Genomic DNA, 24,077 nt, shown 5'->3' on the forward strand with positions numbered 1-24,077 from the left:
CGCCTTCATATTGGAGAAGGTCCGTGGAGGCCATGCCCTGACATGTATCAAAACAGTGGCAGCCAAAGGGCTGGAGGGCAACATGGCCACACTGACAAGATGCCATTTGCTTCTTCAACTTAAACGCTTCCTATCTTCCAGGAACTTCCTGGTTTGTGCCGACAGCTTTTCTACCATGATGTACACCCTGTCTTGGGTGCAGAACCTTTAACTATGTGAGCAAAGAAGGGCTGTTTCCAAAAATGACCACTGCAGAGAAGAAAGGGCTTGCACCACTCTTGGGAGGAAAGAGCAACTTCCTTAGTAAGGTCTATGATGCCCAATGGTCTGGGCATGACCTGCCTGCCTTGTCACCTGCACCTCGCTGGTACCACCTATCTCCCTGTGCTCAGACTTTTCAGGCACTATGGCCTTCATTCCATCTCCTAGTCACCTGTGCAACTTCCCACCTCATGGCCTTATTCTCTGCTCTCTCCAAATGGATCAAATTCTCTGGTCTGTTCTCCTGTGTACCATCCACCTCTCTTCTGCAGGCCCCACCTGGTGTCAGTTTCACATTAGGGGGCATTTGATTCACACCCTTTCCAACCAAAAGAGACAGTAAGATCCTTGAGGGCAGGAACTGGGCATTCATGTTCACTGCTTCAAGTCCAGGGCCCAACGCAGTGCCTGGCTTCCAGCAGGGACTCAAGAAGTACTTGAAGAATTATGGAGAAAATGAATAAGAGACCTGGGTGGGGCATCTGTTCTTAGTTGATTTGACCATTACCTAGGGCAAAGGCATATTTAATCAGGACTGATGTGACAGTCAACTGTGAGTTCATGTGCAGAGATGACTTTACTGTGGGAAAGAACAGTGGTAACCAAATATGGCTTTGTCACTTCTGACTCAATATCTAACCTTAGTCCTACACTCGTTGATAATCTTATGTTCCTCTGCCACTCCCCCCCCCCTTCCCTGCCCACCTCACCCAGAATGCTTTTCTCAGATGCTCTTTGAATTTGGAGAGCAAATGATTTTATTTTATTTTTTTTTAAGTGAAGCTTTCAGATGTTTCTAAACATCTGCTTTTTGGTACCAAAATGGGATAATTTAAATTTGCACCCCTTGTGTCTAGATGTTTTGACATTAAACAGACAATGCCCTTATTTAATTCAAAGTTGCAGAACCCTAAACCCCTGAAATAATGAGAGGAAGTGGAATCACAGAGCAGATAAAAAATGCTGAGAAGGAGCTCAGGCAGAGTTGAAATATACCACAGGACTGACTGTAATACCAAGCATAGACACAGGAAGTGGGCGCCATTATGCTTTGACATAAAAGTGCATAACCACCTAGTTTCTCACTGATCATCATCCCCGTGAGGGCACACATGTCTATCTATAACTACAGATGTGGACCCTTCTTTCCATAAATGCAGATTTGACAGATGTTAAGCTACACAGAAGGAAACGTGTGAACAGTGATGGTTTCTAGATTGGCTAATGCGGCATTTCTGCCTCAGGAGGTCTTTATGACAATGGGATAAAACCTCCATCGTCAGACAGTTGAAAATCATTGCTTTTGGGAAGCCAGATACTATGGTGGTTAAGAGTGGGGGAGTCTAGTGTCAGAGGACCAGGGTGCACTCTGGTTCTGCCACTTGCTAGTGAGCAAATGTGCACAAATTGCTTTCTCTACATGGAGCAGTTTCCTCATCTGAAACGGCAACAACAGTTTTAAGCTCATGGGGTTAAGGTGAAAATTCAATGGGGAAGCATGCAAAGTGCCTGGTGCTGTATCAGGCACTAGTAAGTGCTCAGTTAATGTTAATGAACTTGAAAGTCAAGAGAGAGCCTCTATTAAGAATCGTTCCTCATCACATTCTATGGCTGGAAGGCAGTAAGAACTTAATGAAAATGCTGCCAGGTGAACCTCTCCTTGGCTGGACCCAATTCTTTCAGAGGGCATTTCCCAAAGTGGGGTCCAGAGATGTGCTATTTGAAATAACAGATCCACAAGCTGTTTGTTGTTACGTCTGTGATAACATAAGAAGCTAAAGACAGAATCGAATCAATGCATAGCTTCATTCACTGACAAGGTGTGGCTATAGAAAACTAAAGTGTCCGCTGAACAAGGAAGAGGCTTGGTGATGTGATGATTCATATTCTGGTGCCTTATCTATAGACTGCCACTGGGCCAAAGACCACATTTTGAGGAGAATGTCATAAAGAAAGGGATCCCATGAACTGAGCAAAGGGTTTTTCATGGTCAATGAAGCTGGGTGGAAAATACCTCATGTATCTTAGAGTTTGACAGCATGTATCCGTATATTAAAGGTCTTGAGAAATCCTGAAATACATCTGTTTAAATGTGTTTAAGTGAGAGTTTCCCCATATATTCTTGAGCAAGAAACATTTGTGAGAATGAATGTGTATAGGTTTTTATCACTACCTTTAACATTTTTTTGGTAAAGAACATGAGCCCAACTCATCATCTGATCACAACAAATTAAGTAAGTAAACACAAATTAACACCTTTCAGGTAGAAAATTCCTTTCTTGTGGCTCAATTATTTTATGGAAACCAAAGAATTAAATAAACATTTTTTTTTCTGCTTATAACCATCTCTTTTAACATGCAAGTATCCTTAGGTTTTCCTCCAACCAGTTTCTTATGTACCCAACTCCCAAAGTACCTTTCTGTACATTAACCTCTAGGGAAATATTTAAAATCTTTTTCTCAGGTAAGGATAGCAATGCAAAATGCTTACCTTTATGTACCAGGTAAAGCCTGGCTTACAACATACTAGGATCAAAGGGACTATATCTTCTATTGAACTTGATTCCAAACCCATTTGTGTTAATTATTTTCTACAAAAATCTTATGCATCATGAGCAGATGCCCTAGAATTTTTGGGAATTCAAATTAGTTCTTTGCATAAGCTGGTAGCAAAAGGGATCTAGGCATATATTTCTGATCTCTGGTTAAGTAAGTCTAACCAAAAAACAACTACAAATCAGTTCTAGGCTTTGCTGACATTCTAAGGTTTCTTGAGCAATGCTCTGCTTGGCATTGTGCCACAAGCACTGCACGCCCACACACGCCCACATGTCGCTTTAGGGATTGGCACTCACACCTCTCCCTCTAGCAACAGTGAGCCAGGACCTGGTCCAGGGACAATGTCTTTCCCATCACACTGAAAATTCAGAGAACTCCACCTGAGTAATTCAGAAAATGGAGGTACTTTTCTCTTGGAATCATCCAGTTGTGCTAGGATTTTCCATTTACTGTAAAAACATACAAAGGGCCCTTTAAAGGAAAAGACCAGGAAAATAATACTGATAACTTCTCTTTTGAGAAACACCCACCTGGATCAGTGTGAATTAGGTTTGACACAGTGGAGACATCCTTGCTTGCAGAGCTTAAAAAAGTCCAGCAGCCTGCCTCGCCTGGCTAGCCTTACCACATCTCTGAAATTCAGATGAGCTAATCACCAGAGTCAGGAAGAGAATGGCTCAGAGTCTAGAATACTGTCCTGCCTCATGACCAGGCAATCTCAAGATAAACTCTATCAGAGGCCACTGAACACTGCGATTTTCTTCACTAATGTGGTTCTTTTCTTTTTCTCATGCTAGTGGACTTCTCAGCTTCCTATTGCCATTAAGTATACATATGGGGAGTGGCATTTACTAGTTCCTACCACATTCCAGAAGCCATGGTAGCCTTCCAAAGGGGGTGGGAGCGAGAGACAAAGAGAACTGGATCTTAAATCAGGTATAGGAGTCTGCTTATATTTGCATTTATGTTGGATCTGATTATGACACTGTAAATGCAGCAGAACAAAGGTAGCTTTCAGATGAAAGAAGATATTTATTGTCAGTGAATACACTCTGAATCTGAGGCAGCTTTGGAGAGTCAGTATAAACACACGTTCAGAATAAAGCACAATGGATTACTGGTCTCAGCTGTAACATTGCTTTGAACATTTACAATTATATTCATGAGACTTTCCTGAAACTCTTGGTGTCCAGGTGACAGACAAGAAGGGAGGGGAGAGGAGAAAGGTAATAATGCTGACCATGTACTGTTCACAAGGCATCAAGCTACACACTGTCAACCTGTTACTCTATTTTATTAGCATGACCTTTATAGGAAGAATGTATAGTGACTTCCATTTTACAGATGATGGCTGACAGGTGGTCAGAGCCCTAGCCCTTTCCTGCAGACACTGCAGTATAGTGTTAAAATCACAGACTCTGGAGTCAGTGTGAATCTGGTTAAAAATGCGACTCTGCCTCTTAGCAGCTATAGCCTGTGGGCCAGTCACTTCAGCTCTCTGAATTAAATCTCCTTATCTGTAAAATGGGAATAACAGCACCACCCACCCCACAGGGCTGCTGTCAGGCTGTAATGAGATGGTGTTTATAACGTGCCCAGTGGAAAGTCTGGCACACAGTATGTGTTTAATTAATGTCTCAATAGTGTTAAGTTTTAGAGTACCCTGGCCATCAGATAGGCTGCCCCCTGATTCCACAAGGAGTAGGATGGGAAAATAACTTGAGTTTTACAATTATTTTTTTTTAGTTTATTTTGAGAGAGAGACAGAGAGAGAGAGTAGGGGAGGGGCAGAGAGACAGGGAGAGAGAGAATCCCAAGCAGGCTCTGCACTGTCATTGTGGCGCCCACCACAGGGCTTGAATTCACAAATAGCAAGATCATGACCTGAGGTGAAATCAAGAGTTGGACGCTCAACTGACTGAGTCACCCAGGTGCCCCAAGAACTTGAGTTTTAAAGGGCAGAACCACTCACACACAACCTCACTGACGTGCAGAAGCTTACTCCAAATCAAATCACAAATCACTTTATGGAAACTTAGTGTAGTGCCAACCTTATTTTGATAGTAAAGATCACCCTCAGATTATCCTGTATAGAACCTTCAGGTGAGGAAGAGAGAAGAAGACAAAGAAGACAAAGAAAATGAAACCAGAGAACCTTGACCTTGGAGCGGACCTTTGAGGTCATCACGCCAATGGCCCTCGAACCCAGGTGGTCTTTGGGACTTCCCGGGATACAGCTGAGAGGGGAGAAGATCCCCTGGCTTTGCTCCTGCATGTTCAGAGTCAGTGAGCTGGGGATAACTGAAGACGTTCCCAGAGTCTGATGATCATCCCTGTTTGGTAAACCGTGACCTAGTTCCATGTATCTTTCCTGCTCCACCTTCTCCCAAAACAAAATGGAAAACTCACCTGAGCCCAAGGCACCAGCAGCTTCTACAGATTCCTTGACAGGTTGTTCTCTAGAGTTACTGCTTATTCAGAGTTTGCTTTACAATGAAGAGTCAGATGAGTATACCAGATATTCTACTTTAATGCGAGGGGAAGGATAGTAAAAACATGAATTCAAGTCCAAACACTACCACCTACCAGCTGTGTGACCTCAGGCACATTGCTTAACCTCTCTGACTTCAGGTCCCACATCTCTAAGATGAGGTTTGTTTCAGTAGCTACATGATAGGTGTAACTCAAAGATTAAGTCAGCCAATACAGGTAAAGTGTCCCTGGAACACAGCAAATGCTCAATCAATGTTTGCTGCCCTTATTCCCATTCCAATGGAATTGGTTCCTTCGCCTAACACTGCACACAACTAACACTGTCTCACCAAACATTAGCCAAAGAACAGGAGAGGGACATCCACAACCCTCACCCCCAAGAGGCGAAACATGTCAAAACACAGAGGCTTGTCAGGAGGGTAGTGCCTGAGGCTCCTGTGGAGTGCTTTCTGATCCCATAACTGAAACCCCATGACACACACAGATACAATCAGATAATGATGGCAATCAATAATGATAACAGAAATTATTATTTATTTTCATAAACACAGACTATGTGCGTCCCGCTGAGTTACACACATCACATGCCAGCATTCGCTTTCAGGGCAGTCAATCAATGGGAAATCTCAATATCCACCCGCGGAGGCAGGAGGGGGAGGGATGGAGGCAAGGCTGAGAAATGACCCCCACCAGAGTGACACATTCACACAGTTAATCTGATCCAGGGGGCCATCCGGGGGCCATTGCAGGCCTGTGAATATGGAACAGGCTTGATTGATTTTCACTGCAGTAGCTAAACTCTTCATTGTTATTTGCAACAAATATAAGGAAAGGGGAGATGAAACTGTAAAAGGATTGGATATTAAGTCCCCAGAGCAGCAATAAATCACAAAATGAAGTCTTGAAAAATTAAAAATGGGCAGGGGGAGGCTGTATCTGTGTCCTAAGAGGCCTTGGCTATCAAAGCATAAAACCAAAATTAAAACCTGGGCAGTGATGGCCGATCGCGACTCATCCTGTAACTTGCTCTAAAAGTGGCCTGGGCTCACCCATCCTCCTGGAGTGAGCATCACCATGTGGGCATCACAGAAGCAGCAAGAAAACCTGGGGTTCTGTCTGCACAAAGCACAAAGTGTCTGCTTCTCGAGCCTCAGTTTCCTCCTTTGATAATGGGGAGAATTACACCCATACCACTAGAAAGAGGAATGTATCTATTCATGTCCTTCTTGCCATCCAGGATCCTGGGGAGCATCAAATGAGATCCCCAGCTTGAAAGAACATCTATCTTTCAAGATGCATCCTGGAAACTCCATCCCAATCCTGCACCTCTTCCCTTCTGTTCTTTCCCCAACATGGCACATTTCTGTGCTCTTCTTAGGACATTTATCCTACCCAGTGTTTCTCAAAGGGTGGCCCAGGCATCTCATGCATCAGAACCACCTGGGGGTTTTCCAGGAGGGGTCTCATCAAAGACATCAGTTGGTACCATTCAGACTTCCTAAACCAGAATCCCTAGTGATAAAGCTAAGGACTGTGTGCTACAGAGCATACCAGGTGCCCTTGAAGCACTCTGCAGTTTAATAACTACTGCTTCAATTAATTTCATGTTGCACCCACTTGCATTGGTCCCCTCCTTTCTCTCGAGGGAAGGGAGTGTGTTTCGCTCATCTTTGTGAGATCTACTTGGTAGTACATACTTAGCACGGTGCTTGACACACAGTGGGCACTCAGTAAATAGGATACAAATACATTAAAAGTTCTACGTGTCAGATGTTATCACCCTTATTGTTGTCAGGATAATGGACCACATAACAAATAGTCCTGTGTAATGGTAACTGGTAAGACCTCTGGGGTCAGATAGACCTGCACTCCATTCTTGGCTTTGCCACTAATTATCTGTGGGGCCTTAAGCCAGTACTTACCTCCTTGAGCCTCTGTTTACACATCTGTAAAATGGGCATGATGCCTAAGGCATAGGATTGTGATGAAGAAAGAATTGTAAAACATATATTACACAGCTCAGCCCGGAGCCTGTCACTAGGGGAGGCTGAACAAATGTAGTGGCTATCAGTACACTTAAACCACTGGTCTATTTAATCAGTTCTTTAGAAAACAGATCAGGTAGTGAAACTAGTTGTTTCACAGAAAGAATCATTTCTGGGAAAACAGCTATTCTGTGTAGTCAGCCTTACTAACCCCATGACCTGTTAGCCACAATCCCTGAGAAGACCCTTTCAGAATTCAGAGCTAGCAAACGCTCTTGCTGACTGGCCATGGTTTTAGACTGTGGGTAGGGGGATATGCAAATAGCCACTGATGAGATTTGCAAACATCAGGATCATTCTATGTGGAAAAACATTAGCCTAGGAAGTCACAGGTGTGTGTCCTGAGGCTGAGAGGAAGACAGAAGTAGTCACCAGCAAAAGGTACGTGCATAAAACAGGATGTCATTTAATCTTTCTGTCTTTAATCTTTCTAAAAAACAGTGCATCCATTGTGTGCCCACCCTGTGGCAGAAAAGCCTTTGTGACCCTCACCCATGTTCCTTCCTCCCTACCAAAGTCAAGCTCATACATTAAGAAAGCTTTGCCCCTTTGGGGCGCCTGGGTGGCTCAGTCGGTTAAGCGTCCGACTTCAGCTCAGGTCATGATCTCGCGGTCCGTGAGTTCGAGCCCCGCGTTGGGCTCTGGGCTGATGGCTCAGAGCCTGGAGCCTGCTTCTGATTCTATGTCTCCCTCTCTCTCTGCCCCTCCCCCATTCATGCTCTGTCTCTCTCTGTCTCAAAAATAAATAAACATTAAAAAAAAAAAGAAAGCTTTGCCCAAGAATTCTGAGAAACACAAATAATGCAAGTGCCCTGCCCTACAATCATGAATTAGTATTTTCTTAGAAGACAGAGGCTATAAGAAATCATCATGAAAACTTGGGAGTCAGATAGACTAGGTTTCAATCCCAGTCCTGGCATTTTCTAGCCATGAGATCTTGGGAGAAATCCTTGTCTACTCTAAGACTCCGTTTCCACTTCTGTGTAATGCATTCAATTAACAAATACATGGCCGACCATGTGCCACACACTCTTCTAGGTGTTGGAGCTGCGGGAGAAAACACAATGTGGTTCCTTTCTCTTGGAGCCTACATTTGAGTGGAGGTGGAGGGGCAGCAGAAAATGGACAAATGGTTTCTCAGGTAAGGATACAAGCTAACAAAAGAGGGGGAGGGTGAAGCCACCGAGAGTGAATGGGAAGATGTGAGTGTGCAATGTTCCCTCTGGTATTCTAGGGGAGCTTCTCTGAGGGAGGAAGGCTCTGGATGGTCCAGAGAGAATAACAGAATGTCCCTGGCAGAGTTACTGTTAGAACTACTTGGTACAGAGATGTGAAACGCAGCACCTGGCATATAGTAAGCATGTAATAAACATGGCTATTATTATTATTATTATTAACATTAACTGTAAGGAATATTTAGATAAAATCCATTAAAAACAGGAATTCATTACATCCCCTTTATTTTTGGGAGAGGTTACGGCAAGTCACAGCTTGGTAGATCACACCTTCTGAAATCTCTATTTATATCCAGTTAAAAAGCAAATTCCAATCTGGCCTAGGTTTCCAGGACACTGGCAGCCAACCATAATGAGGTGAATAATAACTCCAGGCTCATCCTGCAGGGAGAAATATGCTAAGTGTGATTTCTCACCACTCAGCTCCCATCCCAGGCTGATGAAGTTACTTGAACTATGAGTTTCTGTTGCCTAGAAAGGGGCTCTGAGGGTTTCTTACCTCTGGGTATTGGGAGGCTGGGAAAGAAGGGCAGGAAGAATCATGCTAAGTAGAGCTGCAGAAGACCTCAGGGTCATTGCTTCTGCATGTTGAGGTCAGAGATCTGGAAACTCACTGTGTATGAACGTGTGGGTAAGAAAGAAAGAGGAGTGGGTGGAAAGGGAGAGAGAGACAGACAGACACTATCCTAGAATAATAATGGCACTAATTAAGAAAAAAACATTTCAAATCCTCAAATGTCTATGTCCAAGTGTAAGATTTCTAGTCCCAGCTCTGGAATAACCAGTTGGCAGACAATGGACAAGTCACTTCTCTGAGTCTGCACCAGGTTTAAGGGCTCAGGTCCAAGAGCAAAGTAGGTCAAGATTTGATTCTTAGCCCTGCATGATCTTGGGCATATTACTTAACCTCTCTGAGCTTCATCTGTACAAATGAGTATTTAATGGTGAACCATACGTCATGTGGTAGCTAGTGCAGAAAGAGTGTGCAGTATGATGCATGGGATATAACAAATGCTCAATAAATACTAGATGCCAGCATTTTCACCGGCCAAATACTTATCCTTTCTCACTGGCTGTTCTGAAGATGAATCAAGGAATTAGGTAAAAAAAAAACAAAAAAAAACAAACAAACAAAAAAAAAAAAAAAACACTTTGTGATTTAAATGGCATTTTATAGCTATAAGGTGTTATTATTAAATTATCATTATGATTATTGCTTTCAATGTTATGATACTGAGCAGGAGATATGGTTTTCACAGAAGTGCTTCTCATAGTCTCTTTGGGTAATGAGTGACTGGATTGAAAAAGCTATCTTCCATGAAAAAAGGGAAAAAAAATAGTCACATTCTTGCTTTGAAAAGCTGAGCCTCCTAGCACTGAAACAGATCAGGTTCATTACTCAGTGAGGATTAATTAGCTGTCGGGTATTATTAAACGTTCTCACTCTCAAGATCCACATAGAACTGGAAACTATGAAAGTGAGCGAGAGGTAATCATTAGACAGGGAAGGGGGGAAAAGCTACAAATGCTGGCAATGCAAATTTTGAGAGAGGAGCATGTTAGTAAAATACAGGCTGATTAATATCACGTCAGCTCATTTTCTGTTTGGAGTCATTGTTCTGAATCCCAGGTCTTCAGAGTTGCTTGGGTTTTTTTTTTCTTCTACAACTGGGATCAAAAAGGAAAGGAGGCTGGCCTTTTCAGTGTTTTCATCCAAGAATGCTGCAGGGTGGATGATTACACCGAAACACAGTATATTTGAAAGCCTAGGAAAGTAGATGGGGTGAAATCGAATATGGGTAATTACAATATTATAGCAAATGTGTCTCTCAGGTTGGTACAATAACTATTGAAATGATTGAAAAGTAGCAGAGGCTCATAAAAAATGATAGCTCAGGGGAACCTTAAAAGATGATAGAATCCAGTGACCACAGACCTACTGTCTTAACTACAGGGGCTTGTGTTAAAGATGTCCATTCCTCAAGATCACTCAATTTGCTAAAGGGAATCACTGGGGCTGGGGCCCAGGGATCTGAATTTGTAACTAGGACCATGGATACAAAAGCACAGACTATGCAGTCCTCTGTGTGGCAGCTTAGAAACTAGCATGGAGAGAAGAAATGTGATTCACTGGCCCAGGGTCACACAGCTGGTTAAGAAGAAAGCAAGAATCAGAACTGGGGTTTTCAAACTTCCAGCCACACCTCAAGGCTTCCTTCCATGTCTGGTATGTACAAAATCTACTTCGTAACATCACTGTCTTACCTTAGGGAGAATCTCTGCTCTAAAGGAAACATGCACAGAGGCCTTCTCTTCATCATGGGGACAACATCTCTGAGTAGCTAACCACAGATGTATGAAGTCCCATAGGATGCCACAGCCAACAGGAATTCATTGTGGGAACTACAGATGGCATCTGAGAAAGTCCATTCACAGAGAAAACAAGGACAAGGTGACATGTGGGCAGAAGTTCATGTCGTGAACCCCCCAGTGGCACCTAAGCCATCTGTGTTCCTTACAGGATTGCAAAGTTCCAAGGGGCTACAGATGGTCTTACTCCCTTTGGATAGGCAGCAGACTGTCTGCCACTTACTAGACATCAGTGAAGAGTTTGTGGAATGAATACCACAGTATAAAAAGTATATGAAAAGGACAAGAATACACATTTTTTCCTGTCAGTAGGGAGTAGTAACAGTCATGATAATGATAATGATGAAGATAATATTAAATGGCCAGCAGGGAACTAACATTATCGAGTGTTATGTGTGAGTGAGACATTGCACCGGCTAACATTTCATCACACACAATAGAGCATGGGATCCTTGCAAAACTCCTGGGAGGCAGTGAATCCTTGTAATGCACATGGGACTTTGGAGGCATAAAGAGTTTAGTTCATATGACCAACGTCCCTGGCTGGAAAGCAATAGAGCCAAACTTCTAATCCAGGGCAGACTGACTCAATGTCCATACTCTTCACTACTCAACCCTCAGGTCTGCAAAACCTCTGAGCATTTAGACCATCAGCCCACTCTGATACAGAGGACTTGCATGGCCATTCTTGAGGCTGAGGAAGCAGGTTGATGAGACGAAGCTGAGAAGCCAATGCTTGTTTGCTCAGAAGAAACTCAAAGAAAAAGTAGGTAACCACAAATACTGGGTAAACACATGATAGCCTAGCACTGTGGCCAGCACTGAGCCTGTGCTCAAAAAGTACCCACTGAATAAAGAGAGGAACAAATGAATTAATGAATTAATGAACAAATAAACAAGCAAGGTAACCAGGCACATGCTGATCCTTCAGTTCCCATATCTGCTTCTCAACCTATGGTGACAACCTCTTTTCCCTACATGTACTGCACTGTCTCTCTGATCTCAGTTTTTGGTCTTTAGTAGGGCAGCTGGTATCTGAAAACACATATTTGAAAGGTTTGAAAGTCCCTTGGGGCTAGGGCTGGTCTCAAGATGTGGATCTGGGAATGCTGTACCATTCACAGTATGCACATCTAAAACCAAACTCACCACCAAGCCCTGAACCACTTTACCTTGTATTTAGAGAGCCTTCCCCTAAAAGTTTGCTCTGAGAAATACATTTCTTAAAAATTTTTATTAAAAAAATTTTTTTTAAATGTTTATTTATTTTTGAGACAGAGAGAGAGACAGCATGAGCAGGGGAGGGTCAGAGAGAGAGGGAGACACAGAATCTGAAGCAGGCTCCAGGCTCTGAGCTGTCAGCCCAGAGCCTGACGCAGGGCTTGAACTCATGAACAGTGAGATCATGACCTAAGCCGAAATCAGACGCTCAACCAACTAAGCCACCAAGGCACCCCTATTTATTTTTGAAAGAAGGGCGAGCGAGAGAGAGAGAGAGAGAGAGCGAGTGCAAAAGCAGGGGATGGGCAGAGAGAGAGGAAGAGAGAGAATCCCAAGGTAATACCACAGAGCCTGACAGGAGGCTGGATCCCACAAATTGAGAAATCATAACCTGAGCTGAAATCAAGATCTGGACGGTTAATCAACTGAGCCACCCAGGTGCCTTGAGACATCCATTTTTAAAAAAAAAATTTGTTTTTAGGTTTATTTATTTATTTTGAAAGAGAGAAAGAGAGAGCAAGCACGAGCAGAGGAAGGGAGACAGAGAAGAGAGAGAAAATCCCAAGCAGGCTCCACACTGTCAGCACAGAGCCTGACATGGGGCTCAATACCACAAACTGTGCAATCATAACCTGGGCCAAAATGAAGAGTCAGATGTTTAACTGCCTGGGCCACCCAGGTGTCCCCAGAAATCCATTTTTAATACCACTTTCCTATGAGACCTTTTCTGATCTCTAGAACCAAATATAATTTCTTCACCCTTTGATCAAACTGTAACTCTCACTTACTGCATTTAACTTACTCTATTTACTGTCATAAGCATTTTTATAGGAGACCTCCAAATCCTTTCCTTACCAGACTGTGACTTTCTGGAGGGCAGAAGGGGAGCTACTCAGACTGATAGCAGAGATCATATACTGACTACCAGCCATGGAAGGAGGGCACATTTTTAGTGAAGTATGAGGTTCACCGTTTAAAGTTTAGTAAGTATGAGGTTCACTGTTTCACAGACAGAGAAACTAAAAACAAATTGCATGACTCAAGTTCAAAAGGGTTAGGTGACTACGTGAGATTCTACGGAGTGGCAGAATTCAAACCCAGGCCTATGAGATCCAGAAGTTCACGTTCTGAACCATGCTTCATGACCCAGCTTGCCACGTGGGTCATCCCATCCCCTATGCCTTGAGTACAGAAACATTTTAGAGAACATGAGCACACAGAGGCTAAGCATATAGTAATGCATGGCAGTGGCCACGTGGGCGAGTCCTAGGGGGTTAAAAGAAATGCATGAATCTGTAGTCATCAGAGCCTGGCCCCTATCTTGCCCACCCCCCCCTCCCATCTGCCACCAGACACTCAGACAGGTCGAGCTCCCACTTCACCTCCTTTACTCACACGTTATAGTTGCAACCAACCTCTAGCAGCAACCCACATGCAGCTGAACCCAGGAACCCTTCCCCTGAGCCTGGTGGCCAAGAGAAATGAAAGGCGGTGGCCAAAGCTGCCGCTGGGCTCACCCGCAAGGTTGTGATGGTGGCAGGATCCCGGAGCCGGCCCTCCTCATCTTTCAGGTTGTAACCTTCTGGCCTCTTATCACGCTCGCTGACTTTCCACAGCTTCACAGTTTTATCTGTGGAGGGCAACCAGAGCAAATCAAAATTACAGTGAAATGAGCTTGAAAAGGAGTCTTCTATGTGGATGGTGGTGGGCGGGGGTTGGGGAGCAGGGAGAGGTGGAGGTAAGGATGGAAGGAAATGCTACAGAAGCTGGTTCATATCAAGGGTTCCGAGCATAAATCTCACATCATCGGAAGGCAGAGCTCATGTTTCAAATCAAAAGTATACACTGTGCTGAGACCAATGGTTTTCCTGACGATGGCCTATGAAATTTAGAGCTTACACGTTATTTTGGTTCATTCAGTAAAAATATTTATTGAACACTGAATCAGAGCAGCTACATATACAGAATTAGCTATGTAACTATGTTATCAGCATTTGCTATGGAAAATGTATTTAATATTCACAATAACGCTGAGAGGTAGATACTCCCATTTCAGTCCTATCCCACCAAGCACTTCCTTACCATGACCTGAAAGGCCCTCCGTGAGCCACACCTGGAGTTCCTCATCCTTTCTGGTCTTACCCTGTGAGCCCCAGTCACCTTGCGCTCCAGCCATATGGCTTCTTTATAGCTCCCTGTTCACATTATCCCCACTCCAGCCTTAGGCTTCCCATGAGCTGTGCCTTTAGCCAGGAAGCCTTCTACCTCCTCATCACGTGACTTGTCCCTTCACTTGGTTCTATTTGTGTCCCACGCTCAGAGGGGCCTTTCTGAATCAACCTGCATCAAAATGTCCCCACCATTCTCATGCTGCTCCCCCCTGCTTTATGTTTCCTCCTAGAACGTTTCGCTATCTGACAACATATTTGTTATGCCTCCCTCACTAGAACATAAAGTCCCTGGAGGCAGGGATTCTGTCTTGTTCATCACTACACATCCAGCACCTGTAACAGTGCCTGGGACACAGAAGATGTTCAACAAATATTAGTTGGGTGAAAGAATGAACCCCATATCTACACAGTGCATCTTGCTAGCAATACTCAGAGTTAGAAAATGGTAGGATCATTCATCGAAATGCTCCTCTCCCATTGCAGTCTCCAGGCTTGGAGTCCCCAGCTGGAAACAACCTTTTGCAACTGTGTTCTGTTCCAGCACTTTACACTACTTGCTGATCCCGGTGATTCTCCACTGCAATAAAACAGGGCAAGATCTCCAATGTCTACAGGGGTGAGGCAGGCCAGGGGAATGAGTGAGAGGGACTGAGGGCTTGGAAGGCAGGAGATGGTGAGCTCCATCTGCAGCCTTTTGATTTGTTTCCTAAGAAGATGTGTTTGGGCCAAACAGAACGTATGTGTGGGTCACGTGCCCTTTGCAGGCTTTCCTGAACAGGTCCTGCATTCATTATTTGTGCTTGCTCTAGCTTTTCTTGTGCAGGGCAGGGACTCAAAAGCCTTCTCTGTATCTTCCTGTGCCTGCCCAGGGTTGGCTTTGGAACCAGACAAGCTTGGGCCTCACCGCAACTCCAGCCAGCCGCGTGGCCAAGGACCAGGATTCCTGTGTAGTAGGTGCCCAGTATCTCTTCAGTGAGAAACAAATGGGCGCAATAGTTTTTTCAGGAAAAAGAGTACAGAATGCCTAATTAAATCTGAACTTCAGATGAAGAGCAAACGACTTTTTAGGATAAGTATGTCTCAAATATTTCAACCTTACAAATAAAGACACTTAACTTCTCTATGCCTCAGTTTCTTAAATTGTGATTTGGAGAAACAGTGTCTTCCTCATGGGGCTCTTAGAAGGACTGAATGAAACCCAGTGTTTAACGTAGGGTTGGGGTGTCTAATAATGGTTGACAAATAGCAACTGTTACTCGAATTCGCAAAGTGGCCAACTGTTCTTTGATGACAACCTGTTGCTCTGACAGCATTAGCTTCATCCCGTGATGATGTCAGCACACCCTGTTTCTTCCATAATACTGTTGGAAGAAGAGCCACACCTCACCCAGCCTGTCCCAGGGTTCCCTTTCTCCTTTGCCCCCCTCATCTTACCTCCCCATGTCTCCCCACCAAATGCCTCGTCCTCAGAGGTTTGACATGTATCCCATCCTGAGGTAGGCTTTCAGCAACAATTTGGCTACTTTAACAGGTAAGTGCCCCTGTCTCTTGTTCTCTGGGGAGGACTCAGGCTGGTCACGTCTACTGGCACACGTGGCATGGCGGCCAAGTGTAAGATTGGTGTGCTCTGAACTGTGTGCCCCCTCTGGCTTGTACTGGGACGGAAGGCACGGAAGCCTTTCCTAGATACTGAGTTGAATTCAGATCGTCCTATCTGTATGCCAACGTTCCTCTGGGCCTCCCTTCTCTGGATATCCTGCTATAACACTGCACTGCATGTTAGGGTCAGAAACTGAAACAGAGGCCGTATTTATACAGTCACTTGATTAGTGACTGGTCAGCTGTGACTCAGAACAACACAGACCAGTGACTTTTAACACCAAATACTTTCTACTGCTTGGCTTTGGAATATATCCCGTCCCGTTTGCAAGGCAATTCTTCTATTTTTGTTACTACGAATGACACATTGCTACACGGAGAAATCATAGGTAAAACACAAAAAGCAAGAATCAACTATACCTCCTCCAGTCAGGGACAATATCTGTTTTGCACAGATATTTGCAGTATTTTCTTCTATGCATTTTTGGGGGATGGGTACGAACCTATTGTAAGACTGCATGTACTGATTTTGTATTCTCTCATTTTATCCTTCTTTCATTATACATGTGGTAAATATAATTGCAAAAAATGAAAATAAGCTGGAAAGTAAAAAAATAAAATAAAATCTCCCTCAATTCCACTAGACAAAGATAACTATTAGGGAAATTTTGTGCACATCCTTTTATTACATTTGATGTGTAATTATACAACCTTTTCATATATGTAACATGTTTTGCATAGTTTATAATATGCCTTTTCCTAACCATATCTACCCATATTAACATATATTCCTATAAAAATATAATTTATAATAGTCAGAATTTGTTAACATTTAAAGTTCTACTATTGGGAGATTTATCAGTAAATTAGAAAAATGATACAAGGAAATGCCATGCAGTCGTTGAAAATGCAGTGGTATTTTAGAAGAACATTTAACAACTAGGAAGATATTTCTGTGGTTAAGTGTTATATTATTAAGGAAAAAAATCTTGTTTCAGAACAGCTTATAGAATAATCACATTTTCATTAAGAAGCAAAAAGATTTATCCATTTATCCACATCTCTGCTTTTTATCATTAAAAGACATTAATAGCAGTTCTCTCTTGGTGTAAACACTTTAGTATCTTCATTTTGCTTCTCAGTATTTTCTAAAAAAATTTTCTTTTTTTACAATGAGCACATACTTCTTTCATAGCATGCAAAAACAAATCAATTATACCTTTCCCTCTCATCGTAAGTATTAAAACGGAAGTAGAAAGCTAGATAAAGCAAGGTGTTTTCACCAGGCAAATATTTTCAAAGTCTAGATTGAAAATTGAGCGTTGGTTTTACTTTTCATTAAAAATGGTAAAGTTGACAAAATATGCTTGTAGAATGTAAAACTGTACCCAACTATAATGAGATAAGTACAATTTTTTTAAAAAGATAATTGATGCTGAATTCAATCCAATTCCCTATGGCTGGGTTGCCTGGAGTCATTCTCGACTTTATTATCACACAATTTTTCTTGACTCAGTATCTCGAAGCTTTGTGGATAAAAAAGTCGAAGGAACATGTGGCTGTTACTGTGAGTAATGACTTTTCTTTTTTCTGGCTGGCTCTCTGAGTAGTTTATCATTACTTGTGGCAGCTTTTAAACACAATCTTATCATCTATCTTCATTTTCTCTTTTGTACAGTAATTCCAATTGTCTTTCATTAATTTTTGCATGTTAACCTATTTGGCTTGAGGGGAATTCTCAACCTCAATATTAGTATAAAAAAGAAAATTGTGAAAGAACATGGGAATTTTTCTTCTAAGAATCATTTTGAGATGCTGTTGGCATATGAAATAGCATCCCAAATGGGAAGATAATATCCTTGTTAATCAAAAAACTATTTAAAAACTCAATTAACAGAACATTATGCTATATAATTAATCTTCATTGCATATCAACGATTTCCTTCCCATCCCCCCCACAAAGCAGTTAATAAGTCTTTGAATTTTATAGTAATAATCAATAGGGTCAGTTTCATAATATCAAGTAAGCTAGCCATAGAAGATAATCAGACACTTTTCCTCTGCCTGAAATAATTAAGTCAAAATCATCAGAAGTCTCTTTTATTCTCAAGTGTTGGGTATGCAGAGCCTTTGAGTAAAATTTCAACAGCAAAACAAAACAAGGAGGAGAAGGAGGAGGAGGAGGAGGAGAAAGAAGAAGAGGAAGAGGAAAAAGTATTCATGTGGTCTGACTTTCAAGAAATCAGGGTTGAAAAAAGTAAACCCAACAATACATACAGTTCTGAGAAAAAATTAAATGACTTAGAATCTGAGATAAGCTATCCTTGAATAAGCCTACACTGGCTGTTTCAGAAGTGCCATGTTTTAAATTTCTACACTGGGTTTATAACCAAAGGATTTTTGGTTCACATGTGTTAAAAGGATACAAGGAACAAATTTACAAGACACTCAAAATGCACAATCCAAAATTAATCATGATAAAGCTCTCTGTGTGTTTCCTGTCAGCCTTTAAAAATGTTAATATATGTTTGATCATATTACATACCTATGAGCATTACCCTGTAAGTGTTGGGGATAGACAAAAAGCAAACCCCTTGCTTCCTGATTTACATTTACACGTATAGCCCTTGTAGACAGACTCACACATGAGATGAAATGAATCACTTCCCAGCTTATTTGCTTGGTAGGGGGTTTTCAAATTTTTTTTTTAATTTTTTTTTAACGTTTATTTATTTTTGAGACAGAGAGAGACAGAGCATGAACGGGGGAGGGGCAGAGAGAGAGGGAGACACAGAATCGGAAGCAGGCTCTAGGCTCGGAGCCATCAGCCCAGAGCCCGACGCGGGGCTCGAACTCGCGGACCGCGAGATCGTGACCTGAGCTGAAGTCGGACGCTTAACCGACTGAGCCACCCAGGCGCCCCTGGGGGTTTTCAATTTTTATACACTAATCCTCTTAATTTTTATGCTATTCAATTAGTTCCCTTTACCATATGATTTTATTCTGAATTGTTCTGAGTGTGGATGGATTCTTTCAGAAGGGTATTATGAGCCTTTAGGGCAGGTAATTTCACTGTATAAAGGTTTACCAAATTCACATGAAATTTGTCTCTCTATTCAACCCCCATATCCTTTCTCTCTGACCTACTGATATCAACTCCCCCTAAAATAATAAATGATATAAGAAGAGAATGGGGGAAGAAAGAGAAAGAAACCACTTCTTGGTCTATACTTTGGAAGGGTCCACCCCTCTTCTTCTTGACCAAGAATTTGATGGTGTAAGAAGACACAAACATCTCCTTTATAAACCCCACATATATTCAGGATTAATAATTTCTAATCAGTATGCCAAACGCATAGGGATGGCATGTTGAGTTTTCTGAAATGTGTTCCCAGAAAAACACTTAGTGAATCTTAAGAAAGGAAGTCAGATTCTAAACACACCTAAAACTAATCTGTACTAACCAAAAACTGGAGATCATGGGTCTCACCTAATTCGGTTATAAATTTGTTATTTTTAAAAAGAATACCTGCTATGTACTGAGGGTTTACTCTATGCCATGCACTCTGGTAGGCACCTTGCAAATATTGTTTCTAAGTTGTTCAAATAGCTTACAAGGTAAAAAGAAAAACTGAGCCCAGGAAAGATTGAAATATGTGGTTTGCTGACAGCATCTCTGCAAATACCAAACAAGCAAAGTCACCTCCACGTACCATTAGTAGACAGAAGGAAGTAGGCTGCGTTCTGCTGAGGGAGCCATCTTATTTTATTGATTTTTTCTTCTATTTCTAAACTCTTCAGGTAATCGAACTCGGGTTCATGGCTCTGGAATGTGCTGTAAACATTGTATTCACCCCTACGATGAACCTGATTTTTACTCTGTAGGAAGGGAAAAAGAACAGACACACACACACAACACACACAAAAGATGAAATCACATAAGCCAACTGCAAATTTGCCAATTGCTTCTTTTTCTGGGCAGAGACATGGGGAGGGATGGGCCAGTCATGTCACTGTAGAATGAGGGCAGACCCACGGCAACAAGTTTACCTTAGCTGAGTGACCTCCACAGCATTTGATCATGTACCCCTATTGGTGAATATTGACACCTCCTATATACATACATTTATAAATTATATACATGAACTTCGGTACTAATATATGGTATACATAACATATACGTAAAAATTGATGTTACAATAGGACACAATTCAAAAATACATATAAATAGATATTCTAATATTTTCTTTCTACATCTCAATGGATGTCTTGGACACGCTCAGGACTGATCTATCCCACACTGATGTCCACAGTGACATACATCAGTCCCTCACAAAGACTATAAAACCATGGCATCTGCACGTGTTGCTGGCCATTTAAAATCTCACCAGAACCTCAAAGAGTCTCTGAGAAGTAGGGAGGGTGGGGAAATTGACAGGAGAAGTTCAGAGGTAGTAAAATGACCTCTCGGGGTCACACAGCTTATACACAGCAGATCTGGGCATCAGATCTCCCCCACCCAGTTTTTCCCCCTCGTGTAATTGACAAAACAGACTTGAGTGCAGAGATGCCACATGAACCCCTAGGAAATTTATCAGGTTCTATTTCCAGCTTTCACCCCTCCCGATTATGCACAGTGCAAACAGGAGGAACTAGGTAAAGAATGCGGTAACGAAAATTAGAGAAGAGAATCTGCAGAAGGGGTTGGGGCAGAAGAAGTGTGGAGAGGAGGAAAAAGAGGGTGTTAAAGAAAGAGAAGAAGGGGAAAAAGAAAAGACAGGTTTTACTTCAGGGGTTTTAGGACCTTATTACCAGGAGCTTCCAGATTCAGGCTTTGGAAAACCATGCTCGCAAATTCAAATTCAGGCCTTATTGAACATGTGTTGTAAGAGTCTGACTCTGAGGATTAAGACTCCATTAAAAAAATTATATTTCTGGATGGATATTGACCATTCAAACCAAAATCTCCACTTACTCCATCTGATGGGTGATGGTGCTAAAGCCGTGTTCGATGTATTTGCGGGGCACTGAGGTTCTTACGAGCAAATTTGCCAGGAGCGTGACTTGTGAGAAGTCATGCACAGAGGTCGGGGCCGGGGTGGGGGGGTGCAGTGGGCCTGTTGTCACCTGGCTTTGTTTCTCAGGCTTAGCGTTCATCCCAACCCAAAGCCTCGCCACAAAGCCACTGAACGGTATGTTTCTCTCCTCGACATTTATTTTTTTATTGAACAAAACCACTCTCCTTTGGAAAATGTGTCCCCCTTCATTCTACCAATGAATCATGCTTCCTAAATGTTTCAGTCCATTAAAATAGGTGAAACCTATAAATAGCTAACGGAAATCGTGGTGCGGAATATTCTTGGCAACACTCTGCCTTGGGTAATTTATGCTAAATGGCTGCTCCGTTCTTCTTTATCATCACTATGAACCTAATTGGATTTTTTTTTTTTTAAACTGAAGGTCTTAAAAATCAGTTTTAAAAGGACTTTAAATGCTGATATCCTGCTTACTACAGAGACAGCCAGTCCACCTTAACAATAAATTTATGAGTGTTGATTTGCTACCATCCAAATCAGACTGTCAAGTGTGTGTATCATGTGCCAGACCAATTAGCACTAGGCAGTTCTGGAAAAGCAGGAAAAATTCCAGGTCACGAAGAGCTATTAGTTTCCACTTGCCAACCACATTTTCGTTGTTTCCAGGGCCAATGGAATAGGCTGGGTGCCTGATTTAATGCTGAACACTTGAATTTATACAGAACCCCGAGGGATTATGATGCCCTTATAGAAATTAATTGCAAATAATGTGCAATTACCAAATATATCACCTCTAAATGAGGCTTTCCTTTTTTTTTGGGGGGCGGGAGGTGTAACATAAATGGCTTTGAGGCACAGAGCAGGCTTTAAATTGCTAGGGAAGTCTCTTGTGGAACCTTCCTCCCGCACTGGGCCTCCCCCCTACTCTGTGCTGGTGATTCTCTGAGGCGGGAACAGATGGGAGAGGTCCTAGAACAGGCACCGGCCTGCTGGAAGCTCCAGGACCATGCCAGGGAGACCCAGGAAATCAGATTGGGACATAATTTCATTCTGGCAAAACAGAAGCGACACCAAAAAACTCAATTATATGAAAAAGAGAAACAATTCCTACTGGAGTTCAAGTCTCAAGAGGAAATGGGATTTTTGAGATTCAATGCACTCCAAGTTCGAGCTCCTGCTCAGAATGCATGCAGCACTGAGCTCCAGGGACCTCTGCATCACCTATAGAAAAACATATGCCACGTGCATTGCTCAGATGTCATTTTGTGGGATTTCACTCCCTTTGGTACGGTGAGCTATCACTGTCTTCTCTACTGACCCACGGTGTCCTTTTTACATCTACTGGCAAAGAGCTGGATTTTTTTTCCCCTCCTACATATTGGGCAGGAGCACCTGAAATTAGAAGAATTAATTTCAATGGCTGGGGGATAAATTCCACTCAAAAAGGAGTTCTCTGTTCAATAAGCACCCATGGAATTTTGCAGGTCAGATGGGAAGTGAGGTCGTTTTGAATGTGCAACACCCAGGTTTGGAAACATTAGGCCATGCCCAGGAAAGGCTCTATTATCAGGTGCTTTTATGAGCCTGAATGTGGAACTGTTGATGTTAATGACTTTTTGGCAGTTTTTAGTTTGCTAGCAAAGCAGCAAGGTTAAGGGCGACACATGAGGATTAAGGAACAGTAGGAGGCCTCCTTTAAAAAGAGAAGAAAATGGGCATTTTGCATTCACTGCCACTTACCTCCTGCTCTCGTTGAAATATTACAACCCGACCCCCCTTGTCCCCTGTCGCTAGTAATTCTCCCGTGTGGTTGAATTCTACCGTAGAGATAATGTCAGCTGAAAAGGAGAAGACAAAGGCAATTAAAGTAACTGCACACTTACTTTGAAACGATAGATAATAGATACACTTTTCTGTGCATTTAAGGGCTCAGGGCTTTGTCTCTGCAGTGGAATTTACAAGGATTTTACGTTCTGTATTTTAAGTGCCACTAGAAGTGGCATTTGAGAAAGTAAATTTTCTAGGAGACCACTGCAGTGTGGTCTCTTGGATGGTCTGGAGAGAACAAAAGGGAAAAGCACAAACAGACCTTTTTGTTTGGGGCAAGAGAAAATGCATTTCCTTAATAATGCTCCTGGAAATGACATTTTTTTTTTTGGACAATTTCTACCAACCATAGACTGTTAACCCACCCAAGGCCCTTTTGCATTCCCCTCTCTTCTATAAGGAAGAACCTCCCCAAACAGGTTTCAGTTGTGGCTGAAGACTGTGATGAAGCTGGCCTTGGGGCACTTCACTGAAGCTCAGACATGGAAAATGAAGGGAGGGAGCCTGAAGACATCACTGGGCCACTAGCAGTCAGGAATTCAGAAAGGACCCCACGTATCCTCCCTTGACCCATGCTCCCTCCTTCCTGGTGAACCCAACACACTCTTCTGGAAGAGCACGGCCTTATTCAACCCCAACAGCAAGGTGCTGAGAAAGAGGGTCAGGAGGTCAGAGGACAGAGGGCAATTTGTACTCTGTATTTCAAAACGAAGAAAATACACAAGCGCCGGGAACTCAGATCACAGATAATTGCTGAAGGAATGCCAGCCTTCCAGGTCTTTCTTCAATCCTGGTTACCCCCGAGAAACATGGACAGGTAAATTACCTATGATTGGATTTATTAGGGCTATTTTTAGAAAAATGTCAGAGGTTAATTCCTCTGCAATTATTCCCCTGCAGGGCTCCAACAATTGCTACCGAGAGTGCAAATGAGTTAAAAAAAAAAAAAAAAAAAGAGGCAGGGGAATTATGACGATGGCCTTTGACAGAGGAACATTCTGAAGATTATGTCCATGTGAGGAAAGCAAAGGAGAAACAGTGAGGTGGAAAACTAAGGCAATTACCCCTGAATAATTCAAGTCTCAAATCTCAATTTAATATCATCATTTCAGGATTTTCTTTGTATGCCTGATTTATTCAGGTAAGTAGTGTAAAATTCTCCACTTTGCATGTAACTGTCCCTTTCCATATATGAACATGCATCTAATGGCCATTCTTGGTGCGGAAGTAAAAAGGATAAGCCCAAGTCACTGTCACTTT

At 42.5% G+C, this 24,077-nt stretch overlaps 1 protein-coding gene across 12 annotated transcripts in view; it reads right to left on the reverse strand.

Moving 5' to 3' along the window:
- PPP2R2B (protein phosphatase 2 regulatory subunit Bbeta) overlaps positions 1-24,077 on the reverse strand; it is a 314,800-nt gene that overhangs the window by 86,304 nt on the left and 204,419 nt on the right. For all 12 annotated transcript variants that reach the window (XM_042938584.1, XM_042938553.1, XM_042938527.1 and 9 more), the window contains 3 exons: positions 22,731-22,828; positions 19,668-19,833; positions 13,702-13,814 (listed from right to left, as the gene is read on the reverse strand). In XM_042938584.1, coding sequence (XP_042794518.1) covers positions 13,702-13,814; positions 19,668-19,833; positions 22,731-22,828 — 377 coding nt within the window. The remainder of the gene's footprint in view (positions 1-13,701; positions 13,815-19,667; positions 19,834-22,730; positions 22,829-24,077) is intronic.

This window comes from Panthera leo, chromosome A1, assembly GCF_018350215.1.
Source record: "Panthera leo isolate Ple1 chromosome A1, P.leo_Ple1_pat1.1, whole genome shotgun sequence".
In the NCBI taxonomy this organism is placed as follows: Eukaryota; Metazoa; Chordata; class Mammalia; order Carnivora; family Felidae; genus Panthera; species Panthera leo.